Source organism: Rhopalosiphum padi, chromosome 4, assembly GCF_020882245.1.
Source record: "Rhopalosiphum padi isolate XX-2018 chromosome 4, ASM2088224v1, whole genome shotgun sequence".
Classification (NCBI taxonomy): domain Eukaryota; kingdom Metazoa; phylum Arthropoda; class Insecta; order Hemiptera; family Aphididae; genus Rhopalosiphum; species Rhopalosiphum padi.
In genome coordinates this window covers 6,080,503-6,107,124 of record NC_083600.1, presented here as the reverse complement: position 1 = coordinate 6,107,124, position 26,622 = coordinate 6,080,503, and the positions used below count along the sequence as shown (strand labels likewise).

General features: G+C 33.8%; 1 protein-coding gene across 7 annotated transcripts in view; it reads right to left on the bottom strand.

The window, feature by feature from the left end:
* LOC132929543 (protein grainyhead-like) overlaps positions 1-26,622 on the bottom strand; it is a 101,412-nt gene that overhangs the window by 69,076 nt on the left and 5,714 nt on the right. For all 7 annotated transcript variants that reach the window (XM_060994950.1, XM_060994949.1, XM_060994947.1 and 4 more), the window contains exon 2: positions 22,206-23,033. In XM_060994950.1, coding sequence (XP_060850933.1) covers positions 22,206-22,792 — 587 coding nt within the window. In that variant the 5' untranslated portion in view covers positions 22,793-23,033. The remainder of the gene's footprint in view (positions 1-22,205; positions 23,034-26,622) is intronic.

Genomic DNA, 26,622 nt, shown 5'->3' with positions numbered 1-26,622 from the left:
ATTCTACGATTTTCTAAATTATTATAACACGTCTTTGAAACGACTCAACAAATTTGAATTGATTAAATGAAAAAAAGTCAAAATCTAAACAGTGTATGTACCTGCAATGTACATTTTGCACTTATACAAAAAAATTGAAATAAGAAAAACCTAATTTTGGTACCTTTTAGTAATGGAACGGCCACATCACGTATAATAAAATATATTCTCATGTCATGTACATAATTTTACAATATTATTCTGACGTGTTCTGCACATTTGCGATCAATAATAATTGCACAGCGCTTATTATATTATATAAGATATACATCGCTGATGATTCACATTTTGATAAGCCTTCATTCATTTCAATACAATATTACAGACGTCAAGTTTACTATCGATTTATAATAAAATAACCTATATTATTGTATTATGTTATTAACAAATACCATTCGAGTATTACAAAACCAAAGAGAAACTATCAATAATATTATAATGTATCGACGTGATGAATTTAATTATTTATATATGCTACGCATATAATATATTGAGGAACTCTTATAATCTATTATTAACGTATTAAGACATTACAATTTTGACACGATAAAGAAATTTGTATTGTAAACTATCTATATAATATAATTATATCTATATATTGTAGGTGCATAACATAATAGGTATTTATTATTAGACGACAAACAATTGTTTTTAAACTTCACAATTATCCATAATTACTGTAGTATGGCACAAGCATATAAAATAATGGTAAGCAAAAAAATCTTATCAATTAAAATAATTCTAACGTATTTCATAGAAATGAAAAATGCATTTATACAAATACTCTATAATAACAGTCACTAAATGACTAACTACTAACAAATCTTTGTATGAAATCGAGTCCTTTTAAATAAATATATTTTTGAAAATGATTGTGTTATAACTTATAATTAAGGTTAATATATAAGATAATATAATAAAACAAAAAAAAAGTTATTCATTAAAATTTAAAAGAGTATATTATAGTTCCGCGATCTGACCTTATACACTCTGACATTGTATGTTTTGTACAAACATGTCACGTATTATTATTAACTATTAGGTATAACATTTTTTTTTATTAAATGCCATAGGTAGGTAATATCTAGTAAAATGTTCAATAAAATTATAACTATAAATTCAAAATAAAATATAAAATATCGGGTATTAATCTTTTGAAAAACACTCTTATCTTAGTTACACAACATATTGTATAATTTATGTAGCGATCTCGTTTTCAACTAACGTTGAGTTATTAAGTATAAGTATTAAATACTTCCAAGTAAATAATTTGAATAAAGCTGTTTTGTCCATATTTTATTGAAATCGAATGTATTTATTTTACCGACCTAAAGACGTCGTCCTGCAGCTTAAGCCACGCCAAGACATCGACCGAACGATAATGTAGACAGTATGAAGAGGAGGGAGACTGGTACACTATACGAAGGAATAAATCTGTATAATATAAAATATATATTACGCATGGTAGGCAACACAGGAGCGACTCAAGGTCTATCGGCTCGGCGTCCGATTGCGTGGCTCGTTAAAAAATTTAAAAAAAGAGGAAAAAGATTTCGATCATGGAAAAACACTGAATTGTCGCGTCAATGGCAAAAATCTATTGTTTATACACTGCAGTATAATAATAAGTGATGCATTATAAATAATAAAATAAATATAAATATACACACCGTGAAACAGTATACTATAAAGTGTAAATTATAATACGAATATTAAGAGTATTATAAATTATATATTTTTTATAATATACAAAATAACATATTACATGAGTATATATAACGGGGCGTTATAAAGCACCTGTAGATATTTGCGAGCATATTTAATAATAATAGTACAGCTGCGGGTGCATAATTTATACTCACACAAACATGCATTATTAATTGACGAAAATCATATTTCGGTGTATTATCGGGCGGTGGAAAAACGATCGAGTTATGTTAATTGGTTTACACTCACTCTCGCACGCATAATAAAATACGCGCGCGCGCACTAACACGCGCGCGCACACACACACACACACACACATACTATACGTTATGTCGTTATATATATATATATGTATTATATCTATGGGATATCGAGTGTTATGTTCTTCTCCAACCCTCCGTCCAGGATATAATAACAGGGGGCCGAACCACCCGAAGGCACGCTATTATTATTATTTTATTTTTTCTTCTTAACCTTAAGCCCGAGATAAACATGCGTTAATAATTTTTTTCTCTTTACCGCCGCGTATTATATTATATAGTCTTCGTTTAGCGTGCGTGTGCATGTGTGCATGTGTGCATGTGTGTGTATAAGGACTGCCCGGTTGTCCAGCTCACAATACATATATAATATGTATAGGCGGGCCGTACACGACAACGGCTACGTTATAAACATATATAATATGTATAAAATATACGAAGAAAGGAATAAAAAGTAATAATAATCGTAAAAAAAACAGTTAATTAAAATTCACGCTACTTTAGTAATCGATGGATTCATGAGAGAGAGAGAGAGATAGAAAGAGAGTGAGACCCGCGGTCACGTTTTGTAATTAACCGTCCGGGCGCTAGATAACAAATCGCGTCTGTCCGTGAGTATAAATATAATATATATATCCGAGCGGACTGTTGTAAGCGCGCGCTGTGGTCATATAGGAGCACAGGGCTTATATATTCATACCTGTAATATATATATATATATATACACATAGGTATTATAATATTGTATGATATTATGTATTATATTTATAGGTAAAGATATGAATTGGCAGTTGCCGTCGCGGAGGCTGCGCTGGAATCGGGCCAGCGATACGCCTTAACCTTTTACCCTCCACGCCGTCGCATTAATAACGGTACGCGAGTAACGACCGATCAAGTGACGTCCAGTATTCACGTGTGATGTACGTAGTATTATTATTATTGTTATTGAAATTTATTTATTATTATATAAGGTCATACGCGCGATCATTGAAATGTCAAAAGCGTGAAATGCTACAGCATGCGATCATCAAGCTACACTTGATTTTAGGGACGCGAATGCCTTATGTACGAAATAAATATGTCTCCATTTTAAAGTTTATAAATATGGAAAGAAAATCATATGATATTCATATTATTATAGAAAATAAATAATAAATCGCTATTATTTATGAGTTTATAACATATTCAGGCTAGTGAGGTAAGGGTGGTTTTCCCTTAAATCTTGCACCTAGGTATTTTTATATAATATATCTGTGATATACCTATTTTTCAATAACTGATTCTCAAAAACACCCCCCAAAAATTTTTTCCACGTACTTCCCTAACCGTATATTAATACGTATAATATTAAAAGGGGATTTATTGAGAAGGCAAATTGACATATGTACAATAAATTGTGTAAAAAATATAAATCGTCTTATGTATTTTAATATTTAAGTATATATTTAAATACAGCTATATATAGCTGATTGTAAATATAATATTACATTTATCTGTGTATAAAATAAATATATATATATATACCTACGAGTAATAAACCGTATTAAAAAAGCGATGCTTTTTTGCTTTGAAAAGAAGTTTTAATGTGTAATTTTTTATATTGTAATGAAGCTATGAAACAACCAGTTTATTTGATTGGAAATAAGAATTAGTATAATCAATGGTATAATATATGCATTATAAAACGATAAGTAACGATTGTCGATTATAATGTATTGATCTCGTAGAAAATATAAATAAAATACTTAACAATTCAATAGTAACGAAACATTATCTATTGGTAATAAACTAATAGAATAATTTCGTCGTATTTTTAATTTGATACTTAAATTGGTAAAAACCAAAGTTTTTATTTTGTAGATGACCTCAGACCATAATCCACTATAAGTCATGTACCCACGAATACAAATTATAATCATGCGATTGGGTCAGTCACCTATTTACATATAGTGGCGCCCGAGAATCATTTAAGTGGTTAAACAAAAGCAATTTACATAAATCACGAGCCTAAACCTAAATTATATCTCGGCGCCGACATGCATCATGACATATAAATATATACATATAATAGGTACACATATAAAAAATAATATTATAATAGTTCATATGAATTATACCACTGCGTGTTTATATAAACTATATGGGTACATATAATACAAATCAAAATATAAAAATATACCATCATATTGGATAACATATTAAAATATGTGATATTTTACATCGGCCATTGTTGAAACAACGTAAAAAGAAATATTATGGTTATTATAGTTATTATTATGATTATAACTAAAATATAATATTAGGTACTGAATATACCTCGAGAGAATATTATACATACGTGAATAAACATTATTGGGGATTTTTATTTTCGCATAAGTATATAAATTAGTAAATATAATAACACGTTACACGTATACATTACATTTACTCGCAACACGTCATAATGAATCGGCACCGAACAGAAAAAATATAAATATACATAATATACGTTGGGGCATGGCGCGGTGGTCATATAGGAGGAAAACGTAAATCTTTCAGTTCGTTTGATCTGTGTACGCGTGCGAAATAACAGCACGTTCTTTTTTTTCTGTAGTAACATGTGTGACGCAGTGGCGTTATGATGAATAAATTTATATAATATAATATGTTATATATCGAGGCGCGGCGACAGTATATTTTAAACGATTCTCGAGATAAAGGCGAAACGAAAAATGGCAACAAACTACAAAAACATTGAGAAAACGGGTATAATCACGAGCGTCAAAGGGTGGTTATTAGAAATTTTTTGAAAGCAGGTTTTGAGTAATTAAACACTAAAACGACCTATTAATAATAAAATACCGCTATTAGCGCATCCCAGGTAAAAATGTTTGATAATAATAATATATACAATATGATGTCGAGCGAATTATGCACACCACGATTTCTCATAATTCTCGTTGCGTTTATTCGCACATTCTATACATATTACGTACGTTATAGTGGTTAACATCAGACATTGATTATCAACATTTATTGGAAGTACACTTTTGAATAATGCATAATTATAATATTTAACGAAAACGGACAAAAATGCGTGGTCGTCGCTTGCGGTTGAAAAATTGTATGGAATAAATATTTTCAATACGACGATGGTGCTTGCTGTTGTTGTGCAAATTATTGTATTGCAAAACGATATACATTCATATTATTCAATTATTGTTTATAAAAATATGTTTTTTTCCGCACGTGTACGAAAAAAAACGCGTAATAATATTTTATTATAATGACGCGATACATAATAGGGCTGTCGAAATTGCGCGCAATCCTTGGATTTATGCAAAAGAATTGTTTTAGGCGGGGTTCATAGGTAAAGTATACGCGGAGACGTGAGGCCCACACACACGCGCGATCATCGTTGTTATTAGCAATTAATATACCTAGCGTAATAGTAATTATTGATCACCGTCTTCTTCAAACGTTTGTTCCGTATGTACGTATATTTTAATACTATATATATGTACATTGTAAATAATATTGCCTATAGACCTATAAATAATAACGTAATAATTTCTGTATTATCATTATATTGTATACATGTGTTTGTTTCCTCATACTCATATTATTCACACGTGTTTTTTCCATACACGTGCGACACGACATCGGCCTAATCGTCAAGGGTGCTTAAGACATAATATTACATTCAATTGGGAACTCTATTGCAATTAGCGAGACACGTGCAAACATCGAGTTATAGATTATGCCGCAGTTATACGAACCGATGATTCCAGATATTTCGATCTATGTAAGATATATTACTATCACGTAACGTACGTGATAATATCTGTGTTGACGCTTTCATTATTGTAAACATCCTATATAATATACTACTACAGTGATCCCTAAACGTACTGTTTGACTCAAGCTTCTCTAAAAATAAAACATTCATCACATTCACATACCTATATGAATAATATTGCACAAGGAAGACAATTCAATTTTTCAAAAAATCTATCGCTATTTATTTTGCACTATTTTTAATTTCGTTTGCATTTTTAAACGTATAACTTAGTTTTATTTCTACGCTTAATGTTGGTTTTAATTTTATCCTTATTATGTTATAATACACAACAATTTGAAAACGAGAGTATTTACTTAGCAGTTATACAATAGTTGCAGCTGAATTTAAATGATGTGCATTCGCGGTGCACCGGAACGAGGAAGTACGGTATTATTATCATAATGAGAGCACAGTCGTCAATGAGGTGACCGAGCCGGTTTGGCGGCACCTGCTGTAAACCGCCCTCGGGATCGGGTCAAATAAGCGAGCGCGATCGCGGGTCAGCCACCCGCGCGACGGCGGCAGGCGCCGCAAGGGCGCGGATCCGACGATGACAATAGCGTCGGCGAAGGTACCTGTTGCTATAGTTTCTACCGCCGCTGCCGTCTAGTCCGGGCGCGCGATGGGCTGCCTGCAACAAGTTTACCTTCACAAGGCACTCTTGTATATACGCATACTGCCGCCGCTATAATCATAATGCACCAACACGTTTACAGGACGACCAAGTGACGCACAATTGCACTGTTATTATGCACTGACGTATTATTGTTTGTGTGTCAGTGTGTGTATGTGTCTGCGGCCAACAACCTATATTATACTATTATGATGTGCTCCGTACCGCGCGCGATTCATATTGTTGTTATTGTGAATAATGAATGGTATATTGTATCTACTGTTTTTCGCGATTCTTCAATTCTAATTCGTTTATACTGAAGCATTATTATGATTACGATAGATCGTTATAAATTATTACACACGAGGAAAAACAGTGTAATTACTATCAGTATTGATCACAATTAGTAGGAATAGTACTGTACAAAAGTTGGTATCAAGTATCAACTTAACAAGTTGGTTATTTTTCAATTTAATTTAAAACTAAAGATAAAGAAGTTGGGGTCCATCTGTACTTCATTATTCATTTTTTTTTATCACTATATAGATACAATAATATTAAATATAAATAAAAATAAATATATATTCCATGATTCCATAATTTAGTTGACATATAAAATTGCCTCAGACATTATAGTGTACAATAAAAGAAGGAATAGCGTACAGGATGAATTTTTTAAAAAAAATGAAGTTATTAAAAAAGTAATTAAATTATTATTTTTCTCCGTATTAATTTTAAACTTTTAGAGTATTATATTTTATATTATTTGTTAACCATTAACATTTTGCAGGTTAACGTTAATTTTACTTAGGTAACTCAAGTTAATTTTTTTCCTAAACTTTCTACCTTAGATATTGTACCTATTTAAATGGCGTTTGACGATAACATAATTACAACGTCGTTGACTTTGACTAATTTCAAAGAGACACCACGATTATGATGAAGATAAAATCGTGTGCTTGTGTTATGGAAAGGGCGAGAGAAGAATCTGAATTTTATCGCTGATTAAAGTATATTTTATATTGTATAGTACAAACGGTTTTCACGCGATTACGTAATAAATATTTTTACCGCAGTGATGGCATCTCGTCATCGAAACGACGTTTCGGTCAAGTCACGGTAGATAATACCGCAACACGCTATTATAATATCGTACACTATCCGAGTACTATACGCGTAAACACATCACACAGGCGCGCACAGACATCACGAGCGCGAGGGCGTTCGTCGTAAACACCGCGGTCATTGTTGTTATCGTCGGCGGAGGTTAATTGACTGCTTCTTTTTGTTTCAATAGCGCCGGCGCGAAATCGTCTCAGAAAACAAAATATATATTTAATACAAAACAGCACACGAAGACGACTTGAGTTGAGGTAGGACCACAACAATACAGGACGCACCAATATTTTATATTCTCGATATTATTATAATTATGTACTCTGTATAGTGTACACGCATCTGCGTGTTTTTTTATTATATAAATACACGCGCAAAATTGGTTTGTGAAAACTCGTATTTTAGTAAAATATGAACATCATTTTTGCCTATTGGATATATTTAAAAAACAGTTTGTTTATGAAATGAAAGTGCGATTTTATTACGGCTAAATTAGAGCAGCCCAATAAAAAAAAGGAACCTAGATCCTTGATCACCACTCAGGACTACATATATAGTGCAATAGTGGCAATAGTGCATACATAAATATTAAACACATAATATAATATACCTACCACGCGAATATAACACTTAATACTTGTAATTAAATCTGATTGTCCGCGAGACATCTATATAAGACGGATAGTATGTAGGCACATGAATCGTAAACTAAATAATAGTATATAATATAAGATGTAAGAATTAAAACTTTCCGTTTAAAACACACACACATAACTAAAATATACACGAGTCATCATCGTGACGTACCTATATTTCGTCGTTCAATTAGCACTGATTTGTAGTCTATTCGACCCGATATCGATGTATATTATATTATATACAACACAAAACTCCATCTGTATAACACACATGCCACTCAATATTATAAATCGCAGCAATAATAATAATAATATACACTTAGGCCACCGTTGTCAAAACGCGACCGCTGTATTTGTTATAACGCGTATGGGTATGTTAAACTATTATTGTATTATTATTATTATTATTGTTATACTACATATCGGTGCGTGCTTGTGTTTTTTCGGTTAGTCAACACGAAATATATAACACAATGTGAATCGTCTAAATGTTTATATATATATATCTACTGTCCCTTGTGCAACTGCAGTATACATGTAATAAAGGTACGCTTGTACACGTTTTATTACTTAAAAAATACCAAATATTGTTAGCATTTTTCAGCTAAAATTGAATGTTGAACAACTATATGGTTATATAATGTCGAATGTCAGATGTTATTGTTTTAATATTCGCGTAAATAAAATGTATAAAGGTATTATTGTCTAATTTGGATTTGAACTCTGTACAAGATAGTAAATGAAATTACGCACGAATATAGATTTATTTAACGAAAAATATACGAACAGCTTTGATACATACAGTTAGACTACTGTTTAAATTTTAAAACTAATCACATTTCTTCAAGTTTCTGTCTTATGAACCAAAACTCAATTTTCAAAATTATAACCACTATAATTTAGTGATTAATTACTCAATAGATATTAATTATTATTATGTATGGATAATATTAATATCAAACTTATATGTATTAATTATTATAATTATTATTGTTAACATTTTACGTGGCTCGCCGACAATTTCTCGGTAGTTCATCGATAAAATTCACTACTGTTTCCAAACACTGGATTACATAAACATTACAACGCCACGAAATATGATAATAAACTTATATATTTTTTTAACGAAATCAATATAAATCCTCAATGCCGATCTTTATTATTTTATTTGTTTAGACTGTTATCAGAATCTCCGGTTCGAGGCCAATGACTCGCTGTTAGTTCGCAAAAATTAATTACATCACGCGATGGATAGCCAAACCCAAATATCTCTCTGTATAATACATATTTATAACATAATGCACTTATACTTATTCTTTCACATAATAAGTATTACAGATTTTTGTAATAGTCAACGGTTAAGTATGTAACACCGTAACCATAGGTTTTAAATGGTGTAATTTTCGTTCAAATTAAACAAATTCTAAATAGGTAATGTATACAGTTTACAAAATATACCAAATATATAGGTACCATCAATTACAATTTTAAACGCAAATACGTTATTCGATTTACAGTTAAAACAGTGTAGGATTCCAAAATAAATCACGAAAATTGTGTGCCGCGTGGTATTGAGAAAACGACAGCGGTTCACAAATTTTACCATAATTATACACCGTGGGACGTCCGATAATGAGATCATCGATGGCGTTCCCCATATTATACGCATCCCACGTTTCGAAAAACTTCTTCATTAAGGCCGTCCAACCGAATTGTAAGCAACACTAGCCGTGGTGATATAAGGGGAATATATATTATGGAAGTGAGAATTAATAACATTTTCCGATACGTCAAGTATGTTATAACTATATTACCTATATTATATTATGCAAATAACAAAGTAAGTGTCACAAAAAGTTACAGCAGTGTACACTGCAGAGAATTAAACAGTATGCAATGCTATATTTAGCCGTAAAAGTATCTAAAGTCATATTATTGGTAAGAAGCAAAAATATAGGTAGTTTTATGTAGATAATAGGTTTATATATATTATAAATAGGTATGTATTATATCATGTTTATTAGGTACAGCTTGTGCAGCGTATGTTATAAACGTATAAAAAACGGAAAGAGGGAAGGGAGAGGAAGAACATAAATATAAATATGGGTGGATACACGGGAAGGGAGAAATATTTTTTTATCATCATTTATATAAATCTGTGAATGTTGGGATTATAATTTATCGTAGTAGAAAAAAATGGCATGAGTTATGGTCTGCGTTACAAAGACTCGGAAAGATTGCGTACATATATTTATGTATATACACACACATACACATACATATGTGAATTGCATGATGTATACATTTTACATATATATATATACAATGAAATGAAAAGAAAAAACTTTGGAGAGGAAAAAAATCCGCTCAAATATAATGTACTGCCCGTGTCCAATGCGGACGTCAAAAAAGTCGACGAGTACGATTTTTTATCCTGTTCGGAAAAAGATGACTCTATCTGTTGCACGAGAATTTACAACAATGCGCACCGGGTGGAAAACCGGTTGCTATATACAATAATATGTGAGCGTGCGTACGTATTATAAATATAACAATATGCCTAGGCTAGTTATGTATAGTGCGTGTTACATTTTGTCGGACTTCTTCGTAGAAAACTAAAAGTCGTGTAGTCCGAAAACTACCCGCTGTATATAAATGGGTACGCACATTATATAGGTATATATACGTATAATTTACAATGTATGCATGTCTAACATCATATAAATGTTTTATACAAGTATGAAGGAGACATCTTACACGTGTATTTGATGACGTCCTATTTTGCACACACGAATACAACATGTGTATAGAAAAAAAATCTGTTCACATAAATAATAAATATTTATACATAAAAAGTTAAATTGGCAATTGTCATGTTTTCCTGTAAAATCAGAAACAATACTCGATGTCGCCTGGCATGCGGTGAGGATTTCCAAACGATAATAATATAATATTGTAAGTGCGTAGATTGTTATTCTGTTATTGGGACAATAAATTACATACGACTGTATAAGTATAGAATGAAATGTGTATTATATTCAAATGGGGTCTTCAGTGTCTGAATGCACTAATAATGCAGTAAATTTTCAATATGACAACAATTTTTTTTTTACAATTATAAACCATTTAAAATACGTTTGTATTCAAAAATTTAAATTCAATGAGATAGTAGGTCTTGTACTACTCACTACACAACGAAAATAAAATGTCATCCTCTTAAGAGTCAAGTGTGTAGCTAATAGATATTACAAATACCGGCGGAAATTTTTAAAAGTCAGACAACACAGTTAAAAAATTTCCTGTTAAAATTTCACATGATGAAATAATAGAGCTGCATATTATATTATAATTGTGTAAAAATTAAATTTCTATTATTTTTATGATGAAATTCTATTGATGAAAAAAAAAAACAATTATTATTTATGCATAATATTTATGTTCCGAATTTATGACCTATAGTACCTATATAATACTTGTCTTATATTAATAGTTATATTTTAAAATGTTTATATATTTTTGTAAAACATTACACATAAATAACAACGGTGATAAACATTTTACAATCAAATTGCATGGTATGTTTCAGACAGTTAAAACTTAACATCACCCACGCTGCGTATATTATAGTATAGCGGAAAAGAGAAAGAAAATGCCATGTCGTAGATAAAATAACAGTGATGTACTAATGTCTCATACCTATATACAATTTAAATTTGAAGTTTAAACAGAAATGGATAGAAATCTAGAATATCGCAAATACACTACTTTTGAAGATTATATGACAAATAAATAATAAATATATGAGTATAACATTTATTTTGAGTGTTTTGTGCAAAAATTGTTAACGTCACCGCACTCGCACTCAACCTAATTTATACACATTAAACACAAATAAAGGGAAAACATGCGTTGTTGACGTCAGATCGTTTTGTCCATGTACGGAACTGCGGACTGCGTTGGTCCTGTAACGGTCCGAAAGTAGGTCGTCGTCGTCGTCGTCACCGCCCCGGACAACCGTTTGTGTGCCCTCCGCCGAAGATCGTTTAAGTATATACTACAATATAATATAACTTATAAGTATCAGTTATACGCAGATTCCACAAATTAATAAGTCGTGTCTTTGACCATCATACGACTATTTCATTATTTTTATTTCTCACCGCCATCTGATTGTGACCATTGTCTTACACACCAGACAGATACACACATACACATACTTACACACAGGCACGTCCATTTTAATATATTATACTGTGTGCGCCCAAACGCGTGTGCGTACATTACCCATTATTTATACTCATATATATATACGATATCGATAATCGGCTGAACGAAAATAATAATAATATAATAACCCGAAAGATACAGTCATTGTTTTTTTGTCGTTGCGCGAGCGATTATGTTCGCCGTCGCCGTAGTCTTCGTCATCGTCGACTAGCTGCGTAACCCCTCGGGCCGCGGCGTAACGTGAACCATCGTTATCGTGAAACCGATGCACGCCGGGAGCCCTCCGGGGTATGTTTGCGTGTGTGTGTAAATGTATTTGTGTGTATGTTGGTTGAGGGGTGATGGCGGTGCCACCAAGCTTTCCGATCTTTATCCCAAATCTAAACATACGATCCTTTCGTAATCGGCAATTATTATTGTTTTAAATTCTTTTTTTTTTTTAGGGCTTTGCGTCTATTCCTCTATAATATTATTATCTATTCATATATAACGTTATTACGTCCCGAGGTTATGACTGTACATATTGTTATCGTTATTATATTATTATCAATGAGTCGGGTAGAAGGTGGATACGATGTCGTTATTTCAATTCGACCCGGCGGCGGAATCGGACTCGTGGGCAAATTGAGAACGAACATTTTTGCTCGATGAACTTACGCGATTAGTCCATACGACGTATATCACATGCGTACGCGGACTGCGGAGTGACCATAATATTGTATACGTGGGTTATACGTTTTTATTTCATGCGCAGTACAACATTATGATATAAGCACGGTTTATGATGCGGGTCTCCGCAAAGAATGTACCTATATATAACCAATACACACCAAGTTTCCAAACTGTTAATAATCCAATTTTATTTTAATAATAATATAATAAGTATAATACAATATTAAATTTTTATCGCTACGTACGAGTCTCACGAACCGCGAGATATATAGCTGGTATATACATATATATTATATTATTATACCTAAAACAGCGTGACGAGACCCCTAGCAAGTCACAGTTAATTGCTCGTTTCTATTATCCGTGTGTACTGCAACACAACTACGGTAACGAGCAATGAGGAATGACGACAACGACTGTAACATACTAATGATAATAATAATATGTTTAAAATATAATATAATACACATTATAGGATTATTATACGACTTGTAAACTCGTAATCAAATACATATAGGACATTCGCCAAACACGCGAAACTCAGTGAAAACCGGCCATATGAGTGTGGGTGGTGGTAGCGGCGTGCGTATTATATTGTAAAGTATAATATCCGTAAAAATATTCGAAGGATATGTGCGTATTGTGGTTCTAGGATCGCGTTACCAACGAACGAGACACATCAAAAATTTCTCTACCGCGTGCGAAAAGGTTCGGATTTCGTAGGTTATCGTATATAATATAATATTTATTATATATAGCGGCGAACATAAGAGGAAAGGAGAAGTGCGCAAATCGCAGCACCACACACTATTATAATATACATATATACGTCTCGGGGTCGTAACATTCGTGACAGAAGCTGAGAAAATTTATGGCCCGCGACCACCTCATTTTCTGTTCGTACATGATAATAATAATATACAACGCATATACGTGTTATATATTATATATTTAAATATAATAAATTGTACGATACACACACACACACACGAATACAAATATAAATTAAACGAGACGTCACGGAGACTCGAACGTTATACGATCGAAACGAAAACGACTCGCGGGGAAATGAGGTGTTTTGCATTTGAACTGTGAGCAGTGTCGCTATAATATTCCCCAATGATCCGGCGAGTATTATTATATACACTATATACACACACGCGCGTATATTACAGAGAAAGTATTTCGATCGTTGGTATATATATTATATTTTATGTTGTTATCGGGTTGGCGGCGGATGTATCTCCTCCGTGAACTAAATCGCCGCATACGTGCATCATACGTATATAGATAATATATAATACACACACACACACGACGTGTATTAAATACGTGCGACGGACGCATTTCCATACGCTCGCGCCGTCGGTCACTTTCACAAAACAGAAAAATTATTAGAAATATTAAAAACGAAAATTATAATATATTAATAATAATGCGTTCCCATTGCACCACACTTGCAACATTGCTTATACTGCTGTATGCTTATATATATATATACATTATATTATACGCACTATACACTCATATACCTATATGGCTATACATAATGTGTAATTATATATTAGGCATAGGTACGCGTATTTTATTGTATAAATTATGTGTTTCAATGTTTTTGAAACGGTTTTTTTTTTTATTCGCTTCTAGTGTTAAATCACCGCCACCGAATAAAAGGCGCGTATTAGAGTGAACGAGAACAATCGAGATATGATTATTACTATTATTATTATATGGTGTTATGTCTGCTATAAATATATTTTTAAAACGCGGACATACTTTTAAACCAGGCGTGGTCCTGCCTGCCCCCTTCCGTCCACCATCCCGCCGAGTCACCACAATGGACCGTATATTATACTGTACGTATACATATACCCAAGAATTTACATCATGTCGTCGTCGGCGGCGTAGGCGAATCAGTTTCGGTGGAAATGATACATAAGCCATTCGAAAATATTATACACGTGCGTTTAAAATAATAATAATAATTACCATTATTATTATTATTATTACTGCTATTATTATTATTATTATTATTGTTATTATTATTATCATCGTTATTACACACACGTATAACTATATATTATTATTACATATATACACGATATTATCGCTGGAGATCGTTGGCCCCCGCGCCGCAATGTTCGGTAATATTTCACGTCATCATTTCGACCAACAACGGTCGTGACGAACTCGGTAAAAACAAAAAATAATAAAGCAAAACCCATACACGTGTATTATAAACGCACTAACGCAGCAATACCTATTTGTTGTACAATAGGTTGTAAAATAAAATAATTTACATTGCGGCGGTCTGTGTATATTTTCGTACATTTCACCGAATCCACCATCACATCATAATAATATGACCTCACTGAAGTAAATATTGTAATACGCACATTCGTGACTGTATATATAGCCCATGTATTGGTTTAAATATAATTTATATATTATAATAATAATCGTTCCTTCGAAATTTGTAAAAAATTTTTTCTCGCACGTTTATAATAATATGTTATAATAGAATATTGTAAACCCTCTATGTTGTCGTCGCATATCTGCGCAGGTTTTGAAATATAATCTCTGTTTAAATTGTACATTATTATATTAGCAAATATAACAAGTGCATTTGACCGTTAAGTCACCCCGGAACCACACAAAAGAATGAAATAACTATATTTAATATACCTAATAATATCATTATAAAAGGATGCTAATTTTTTCATTGTTGTGCGCGGCGCAATGACAAAAATAAATATATACTGAGTAAAAATACAATTTTATAATAGTTTTTATTATACTTTTGGCACTAGAAGTCACGCATTACACTATAGTAGGTACCTATTTAAACCTTGTATCTAAAAATATTACGTCAGTATTGCAAATGCATTCAAGTTCAATATATAAAATTATATAGTATGACGCGCGCATTTCGGTTAGGTTACTCTTAGCGACTTTTGGAATACCTAATTAAAAACGTTACAGTCAATGACACTGAAGTAAAACAGTTTGCAAAAGAGCGTCACCACGACATCGTCGACTCGGAGGTATTTACTCTTTATAAAACGAGAAATTTATATCGTACACATATATAGTGTTCGGTATCCGCGACAGCAATATGGTGTGCGATGATTAATAAAATAACGATTTCCCGTATATATTAAATACACGTATCGGATGACGAGACGTTGATGACGATGATGATGATGATGCTGATGACTAGTAGATTTCTTTGTAAGGAATTATGATTATTGTAGTTATTGTGGAAATATGCGATCGGAATGTATTGCAAACGAATATAGCTACGGTATGTCGTTGTCCACTATATCGTCGAGTTATACAATATGTAATACGGCGTTCAATCGGATTTGCAAAAATTATTGCCATTAAATACCACTTTATGTTCAGGTATATAATATGATATATCTGTACATAAAATATAATTATGTATACACGATGACGTGGTACACTATGGTTGGCGAATGTTTCGTTGTGTCGGCGCGACTCGTGTACAGTATAAATAAAATCACTGCAAAACTACGAGGACGTATGCTTATGGAAATGTGAGAACAAAACGTTTTTGATTTTCGCGCTTTTAAAAATAACGCGCGCGGCGGCGATCCTCGTCGACGACGACCTTGTACACGAAATCTTTATGGCAGCGCCGCAGCGGTCACGAATGTTCGACGACGGTGAAGAATCTTCGAGTGGGCGACGAGCGGGACCGATGGGGCCACCGGGGGATTTATTAATTGCCCGTTGCCGCGAATTCTGAGACGCACTGGACGTTGCGGGGCAACGCAGAGGGGTTCCCAAAATCTTCTGGTCGTTATATTACATGTATAATAGTCGTGTCACCATTGTATATATACGCGTATGGACGGCTGGTCACACACACATTTAATTTATCATATTATACAATAATATATTATATACATTTATATTGCACACATGCAGCGATTGACGCCGGTTAACAAACCACGCTGTTCGAGACCTGCAACAACCACCCCGTGTCAGAACTATTTTATTCGTTCATCGTTCATCCTTCATCGTCTCCTCGTCCACACGATACTACGTTTAAATTATATATATATATTGTACGTGCGCAATGAACGGCTTTCAAACAAACAAAAATCCAACAGTCAGACATCGAACATCGTATAAACATACATACAACTAATACATTATTTAGTGATCACAATCCGTCGGCTGTTCGGGATAATACTCGACCGCAAATCTCGACTACATATACATATTATACGATAATAATAATATTATCGACGACCAATGATTTGCGTATTATACTATATACACGGGGAGGGCCGTCTGTCCGAGAGTCGATCGTGTACATACCTCTAATAACGGCACATGTGTGTAAAAATTCGATTTGTCAATGTCAAGGCAATAAAATATGCAATGTGTATGATATACACGCTGTACACGGACACGGGTAAATCCCCTTCTTCAGTGGATTGGCGCGAACACGACAAAAACGTGTACGTTTTACGCTGCCAAATTGATCGTGACGCGGGACCCGCCGTGATAATATTATATTTTAATCACGCGGACGCTGCAGTATATTATTATTATACACCTCGTCATATTATTATACATTATGTGAACACAACAATACGTTACATTATCATATTATCGTCTGCATTTGTCAATATGGCATGGGACCCGCGTTCGGCGGTCGTTGGTGGTGGGCGGGAGTGGAGTAGACTTCCTGTCGGAACCCTTCGTTCGTCTCCGGCGTGCCCGCCGTTACCTAGCATCACGTATCGGGAGCGCAGTCTTGACGGCGCCAGTCCAAGTGTATAATATATGTTTTAGGGGATTCGTAATGATTATTACGACACGGCTATTGTTCTACAAGCGCGTACAAACGACGATGGTCATGTTGTTCACGTTATATTATTATATTAATATTATGAGCATAAAAACTTACAAAAATTTTGAAATTCATTATCAACATAATCGGCCAAGGTTTTCGCACATATACCTGATTACAATATATTTGAATGCCATATGGGCGCATCATAAGTGTTTCAAGGGAACAACCAATAATAATAATATACTTTATACGTGCGATGCCGTGTTCAAAAGAAAAACGATTTAATCGATAACAGATATCGCGCCGGCGAAGTGCACGCATTATTGTGATCATATCGAAACCGTGCTTACATTATATGTATATTCATTTTTAAACACAATAGGATGTTGGACAATGCGCGTGCGACGACGACCGACTGCATACGACCTCGTCGTCGCACTGGCTCGGGAAGAAATAAAACCATGTAAATCAATTATTATATTTATTAGATTTACGGCGAGTTAAGTCGGGTGACGATGATCGTACACACACTATACACCGATTCTGCGAGCATACGACGATCCATATGGGTTGATATCGACTGTTGTAAGTTGTCGTGGGTTTCGTGTAACAGACAATATGTTTAGTAAAGGTCGAGGAGAGATAAAAAACAAAAACCCACGTACTTAGCGGTGTATAATAGGTCGTATTAATCATATTGACACACGGTGTTAATTCTGTATGCTGCACCCTAGGGGAACGGTCGAAAAACAAAAGACAATTTTAATCGCTAAGGGTTGATGAGATAACGGTCGAATACAAATAGACAATACTGCAGTGCTGCAGCGCGGCGATGATGGTGTGAAAACGTTTTTATTCGTATGATGTCAGTGCCGCCGTTATCGAGGGGACTTCAACGCTCGAAGCTCCAACAGTAAAATATAGCGTGTATAGTGTATAGAATATATAATAATGTTGTATAATATGTAATTTTAATCTCGGAAAAAATATACGAAAATCATCATTTCTATATTTTAAATAGATCTGGGTGAGGTTAGCCCCCTTCCGTGTGTATATTCCATGATCAATTAAGTAACCTTGCAATCTCTATCAAAATATGTATATATATACATATGTAAATGTAAGACACAATCATCAACGATTTCTGCGCATAATTTCGTACGAAATACTTTGGCAGCCGCCTACGAAGGATCAATGTCGTTATAATAATATTATATTATGTTTACCATATAATTGAGGTCAATCTTTATATCACGAACGTCGAACATGTTAGTTTTCAGGTCTGGTTTAAAAATTAAGCGCCGCGCTACGACAATCTATCTCTATAGTTCTTTTTAGCTAGTCAACGTATTTATATATATATATAGTAAATACAGTATAAAGTAAACCTTGATCTTTGTCTAACATATCATCAAGTATCTCGTATTGTTGTTACTATTTTTATATAATATGCAGATATCACGTATTTTCAAATTTTATCTGTACATTTATTTAAGAATTAAGACTTGAAAATAATTAACTAGATAAAATAATTACTAATATTATAAATTTATGATCTACCCTTTTCTCTGACAACTCGATGCCTGTCATTCTCGTTACGTCATCTCCCGAACTGACTAAAATAAAAAAACCATCAGTATAACATTTGACGTTACCTTGAAGGCTTTAACAGACCATCATTACTTATTTTGTACCGAGCCACTTAGTCATCATAATTACATCAATATCTTCAAGAATATAATTATATACCCTCACAAGAAGTTAATTTCCCCAAACAAATGCTTTCTACAGGTATAACTACATAGAGTGCCATAGACGAAAGTATAGGTCACTTATCGTTATTGCTTTAAACAATATTTCTATAGTTTTAGTTAGAATAATTTATTAAAAAAAGATGATTAATTTAAGAAAATTAACGTTTATGTGAATAATTATCAGCTATATAGGTACTTGTAATTCCAAAAATTATATCGACAAATGCAATAAATATATTACATAAAATTACCATGTACGTTAAGTATCTATAATATAGGTGTATTAAATATATAGGTATGTGTATGACTGTTGAATATGAGAAAATTATTTAGCAAGTCATGACAGCTCCTGCAGCATGATAATCGATATAATATATTTTATTTGAACATGTTTATCAGTAATTCGTTATCAAGGGGAGTAAATATATTTGTCGAAAATTGACGGCCACTATATATATACAAAGAGCTGCAGATAAGGCGTATTCAGCAGGTGCACTTAACTCAATATATAAATATACGACGTGACAACCCACGCTGTTATCAATATACAAATCACGATAAAAAATAAGTGCGTTATCTGATTACTAGCGCCGAATTTCTCAGTTACGATTGAACATCACCACCTTTCGATATGGTACATCACATCACTGTTAAAATATATTTTATACATATAATATATTATTACATTCATATATGCACAGGTAAACATCGATTTGTGCACGTGCTCAGTGAAGATTTACAGATTCCTTTTCGTTCGACAAGCTTGGGAGCGAAAACACGTTCGTTTTTTTTACGATTACCTACCGAATATCGTTAATAAAATTAAAAAAAAACATTTTATCGTCCGCCTATTCGATTCCGATGGCGTGTTTTGTGTTTAAATGATAATCGCCGCGGATCTTTGGTATCTATGTATATAAAATATATTTACACATTGTCAACCGTCGGCGTACAAGCCATTGTGTTGGCTTATACCTACACTTCAAATTGTCCTATATACATATATATTTTTTGTATATATATATATCGACCGCACATTTAACAAAACACTAGATTTCCCCGAGCATTGTATTAAACTCGAATTAAAGTGAAACTTATGTCGGAGACTCGGCGTGTTATTATAATAAGTATAATATATGTATGAGTATGTGTTTTTTTAACTCTCGTATTATCAATGAAAAGATCGATCCGAATCGTTAAGTCACATTTTTTTATCATCGATAAATATATAATTGCATGTCGTATAGGTATATATCAGGGGTATGTTAATCACCTTAAAACTGTATTAAAGTAAGGTGGCGGAGGGGTTATTTGCCAACGGATGAATACGCAGGTGTTAATATTCCTATATAAATAGTGGCCGTCGTATTTCGTGTTTTTCGTTCGTGAGCTGCGCGCGTGTGTATAACAATAAATAATACATACACACATATATATATATATATGTGTAGTAACAAGCGCGATTTGTTGTCAGTATATAATATATATTATTATATTGTTGCCTCCGCTTTATTGCCATGCAGTTTAAGAATATTATATTGAACTTTCTTGAGCGGCAGTAACGACCTTGGGAATGATTACATTTAATTCTTCTTATATAGGCACAACACACACACACATCTATATGTAAGAGTGTTTATACGAATGCCATGGGAAAACGGTGAAAAATCAAAAACACGCGCACTGCAGCACGCACACGTGGGTTAGTAATGTTAGAACAATTTTATGTGTTGTTGTAATAATTACTATTGAATGAGCGAGCGTTACACATTCCTACATAGTCGTATCCATGTGATAATATATAATACTGAAAATCGAAATCAATGCTATTTTTGACTGATCAGTGATTGAAAAAAAGTGTTCTGATCTTATGACAACGCGTCGTCTTTTATCACTTTAATGATGACACATACGTGAGTATCATCTTATAACACACAGAAATTGGAAGGATAACAGATACTTAATTAAAGCCAACAACACGCGATTTAGATCTTTTGAACACGATATTGTTATGTTGTACTACTATAAAACGGAGATAACAACACATGCGGGCGTGTCGTCCTCTTAAAAACGTTCGCCAAATTTAATTAAATTTTAGCAACGATTTATATCACAATGTTATTTAGAGAACTTTCAAACGATTGACGCAAGATTGACATTTGTGAACGCGGTGGCAACGTTGGTTCAACACACTCGCAATGCTCGTTTCGCGCGCGCGACGCGTTCAACGACCTCGCGGCTACTCCGGCATTAGATACTTTTGGCATTGCCGTAATACTCACACACACATATACACAAATCGATAAATCAATATATTATTGTAAATTATAAATGTATAATATTCAAAATGCAAACGTTTTCATTTGATAAAAGGTACCCGGGAAACCACGTGCGACACGGTGTGCCTAACCCTATAACCGGTTTAGTATAATATGCAATTGCTCGCAAAAAACATAAGATCTAATACCGCTTACCAGGCTATAATATGCTAAGTACAAAATATAATTTTAACGATCAACTAGACTAACCTGTGCAGTATGTGACCCATGTCGTCGACCAGCTCCTGCATGACCAACACGGTAGTGCCCGGCGCTCCGATGTACTGGTGATGTGCCTGCCCCTGGACCAACACGGACACTGCGGACCCGTTGGCCGGATCCTGTTGGATCGTGATGCCGGGCGGCAACGATCCCGCGGGATTCTGCGGATCGTAAATGATGGTCTGCTGCGGATCGGTGCCCGGTATGTAGATGACGGTCTTCTGATCCAGCGGATCGTCAGGCTGCTGCTGATGATGGTGTTGTTGTTGGTGTTGCTGCTGCTGTTGGTGGTGGTGCTGCTGCTGCTGTTGCTGGTGGTGGTTTTGATGGTGATAATCGGACGCTTGGAATTCGTCCACGCTCACCGGTTGCATGGTGGCCAGCATCACGGGCGACGTGCTCTCGGGCGGCATGTCTTGGACGGTGGTCGGCGACATGACGGACTGCGGGTGCGGCGGCGATACGCCCGGCGATTCTTCTTTGCAGCAGTGCTGCGCCAACACCACTTCCATCGGCGGCGAGCCACCGGCCTGCAGCGGCTGTTGCTGTTGCTGTCCGTCCACCGCGGACGACATGCGTGATTATCGTCTCTGTCGCGTGTAGGCGTGTGTTCGTGGTGTGCGCGTGTGTACACGGCGACACCGCCGTCGCCAAGACAGCGCTGCTCGCGGTACCGCTCGGGTTCTGCCTCCTAACCCGCGGTATATAGAACCGGCGTCGGCGCGGTTATTTCTTCCGCTGGTTCGCGGAAACTATATCACTGAGTCACCGAGTCTCTGCTTCCCGTGCGACCGGCCGCTCCGTTCCACATATTGCCTGTAACGATACAATTATTATCATTATTATTGTTATTGTCATTGTGTCGAGGGGGACGCCGAGCACAATCATCATGATCGCGATCTGACGACGATTTTTTATATACATATATCTCATACGTCTGTGTTGTCTTAAGACCTGGCCGAGAGTGAAAAGTCTTTGTTCGAAATAATAATATAAGCTGCAGTGAACAATATATATATATAAAGGAGCTAAAATATCGTTTTTTTATTATAAATAACTGTCGTTGCAGTGTAGCTATATATTTAATTACATATTATCGTTCTATATCATAAGCTCTCGAATAAAATACACATTATTATTATTATATATATATGTATACGCGTTGCGTTTGTCCTACAGCAATAAATCTTGTCGATAGATCGAGTAAACTGCCATAAAAGGCTGCGTATAGTCGTCACAGCAGCGATGACAACCGTTCGTTATGATTTTATTCAGTTGCAGTTGCTGCAGTTGCTCCGGTGGAAAGTGCACCAACTGCACCGGAGCACAGCGGGTATACGCGCACAACCGAATGGTCAAAACGAATAGTGATTTCGATAAAAGACAACCACCGACGTTTCTCTCCGGACGGCTATACTTATTCTTATATAAACCCACATTAATCCATTATATACGTTATTTTTTTTTTTTTTTTTTACGACAATCGTCGTAAAACATAACTATTAACCTGTTAACTACTGTGGCCGGCGTATACATGAAAAAAGTAAAATGGCGAGTAATCTGTTAAATTAACAGTGTTCTTGTTTTGTAACAAGCGTGGTAATGGACTTCACTATGTAGGGCAATTTGTCATCGCGTAATTATTTAAGGGAATAATATTATCGTGAAACCGAGGAGGAATAAAAATTTCTCATTATGGTTGACTTATTCTTTTTTTGTTTGAATTTATGGATATTATTATAATGATGTCTCTGCAGTAATTGCCAGTGTTGAAATTAAAAAAATGTAGCAATAAAATGTAGAGGTAGATACCGTCCTCAATCAATTAATTAAACTTAGAGGTTACAATGTTAAAATTGATCATGTATGCATGTATAATTTCACAAGTCAATATGATATAATTTTCTTATGGATTACGACGGCAGTCTATTATACAATTCAGATAGTTTTGACATTTATTCCCGAAACATATAGATTCGTAGTATGTGTATTATTCGAATAATGTATTTATAATTCTGAAATAGGGTAACGGAAAATCTAATGAATTATATATAACTACCTAGCAAACTATTAACTTTAAAGTAAAAAAAATAGATTCAGAATGAATTATATAAGAAAAAATAGATGGGTACTATGTCGGTATAATACAATTACTTGCGGTTGTTATTTATTTATTATTGTTATTTTTTTCACATACAATAGAATGTTTTTTTATTATTAGCCGTACGTTTTTTATTGCTAGAAAGAATCTGCGCGCGTTAGACCATAACGGTCTCAAAACATGATAGGCGCCAGGGAGACTACCAAAGTACAACAGGTACATATTATATTACATTTTTTTAGGTGTGTCGCCTTAATTAATAATTCTCAAAAATATATTTTACGACTTTCAAGTTCAAAAGACGAAATTACGTATACGCTGAGAAGCAATAAACACTCGAGTTATTTGAAACGGCCGAGGCCATTAAAGAAACAATGGATTTATGTTTCATTTTTTTTCCATAATAATATCCCCATGCGCAGTCTTTGAGCAGCAGTTTACGGCAGTAGGTTTTATGGAATAGAGCAGGGGTGGCCAACATGACTATGTACGCGAGCCACATGTATTAATAAAATTATATCAAGAGCCAAATTATCATCACAAATAAAGCGGATCTCGAAATAGAACTCTTGGAGTTATTAGAAGATGAAGGTTTTAAGCAGTTTATAAACAATTGTCCCTCTATATTGGAATTTTGGAAGCATATTTCTATATTAAAATATCCAAGTATTAAAAACTGCGCGGTAAAATTGATATCAATTTTTGGAACGACGTATTCATGTGAATCACTTTATTCAACAATGAAAATAATTAAGTCAAAATATCGTTCAAATTTGACTGATGATCATCTTACAGAATTACTAAGAACTGCTTTTACATCAATTCAACCAGATCTTAAGAAGCTTACTAAAAAAGTAGACACGAAAAAAATACCACGCAAACAAAATTAGCTTAATGTTTAATTTTTTAATTTATTATTCATATTAATTAATTTTTTTTTTGTTTGATTTAATCTATATTCTATCCACTATAATACTAAAGCCTTAAATAAATACAATAAAAACATTTTTTTATAAATGTATACAAAAAAAATTAAAATATTTTGGTTTTTGTAAATAAGACCGCGAGCCGCATACGACTGTGACGAGAGCCGCATGCGGCTCGCGAGCCGTGATTTGGCCACCCCTGGAATAGAGCAACGTCATACAATAACTGTTCGAGATTAATAACATTCATACAACAAAATCAATTAAAACATCATTAAACGTAAATCTCAATATTCCCCTTAGACATAGGTTTTACAAATTGTTTTGCATCGTAATCGTAAACACACATAAAATGGTCATCAATATACACCTTCAAAGAACTGATTGATCGAATCTATGGCTAGGTGATATGTCGGAAAAATTTAATTTAAATTTACAATATACTGTTGGTTTTTCAGAAAATCAGATATATTATGTACTAAATGTTTACAGGATTCTAAAGAACGTGGAGTGTTAAATAAATTATAAGATCATTTTAAGTATGTTTTTCTGTATAAATAAGTTTTGTAAAATATTATTTTGTTAAAATTTAAATTGTATGAATATTGATTCATAATTTTCAACCAATGATTTTATAAGCGTTATAGCGTATGACGTGTATGTTTATAAACGATTTCGACGTGTTAATGTTTGGATAATGAGCACAGGGCATTATAAATATTTCGCACTACAGTGCTCCCGGTATCTATTATAGTTTACAATTAGACTCGAACAATTTTCAAACATATTTTTATTCGGTCAGTTTATAGCTATAGGTAGGTATTTAATAATTACTATTTAGATTCTACAAATCGTTTTAACGAGTAATTTATTGCAACTATTTTGTTGAAAATATATTAGAAGCTAAAAATGTTCGTCCTGTAGTATGTTGGTCACATGTTTAGAAATTCTAATTCGTACAAAAAAAGAAACCTATTTGCATAAACTATTTTATACATGTAATTGCATTTAGTGTAAAGAAAAACATTCCAAAACGAATTATATTATATTGTATAAAATATGCATTCGTGAGTATAAAAAAGGGCAACAGCGTTACAGGTGCGAATTAAAAAAGAACAAATCTCTGGAGCAATAAAATCTAAGTGGTTTTTATTAACGTAAAACATACATAATTATTGAATGCATATAGAAAACGAATAGGAAAAAACACTTATCCGATTTCTACCCGAAAAGAAGAAACGCCATCGTCGCTATCCGTATTTGACATTAAAATTATTTATTTTTTTATTTTTTTTTTTTAACACACGGGCCAAGGTCGATCGCGTTTAATATAACGGTCTTAAGCCGCTGCTGTCGCTGTCGTCGATAATGTATCTGC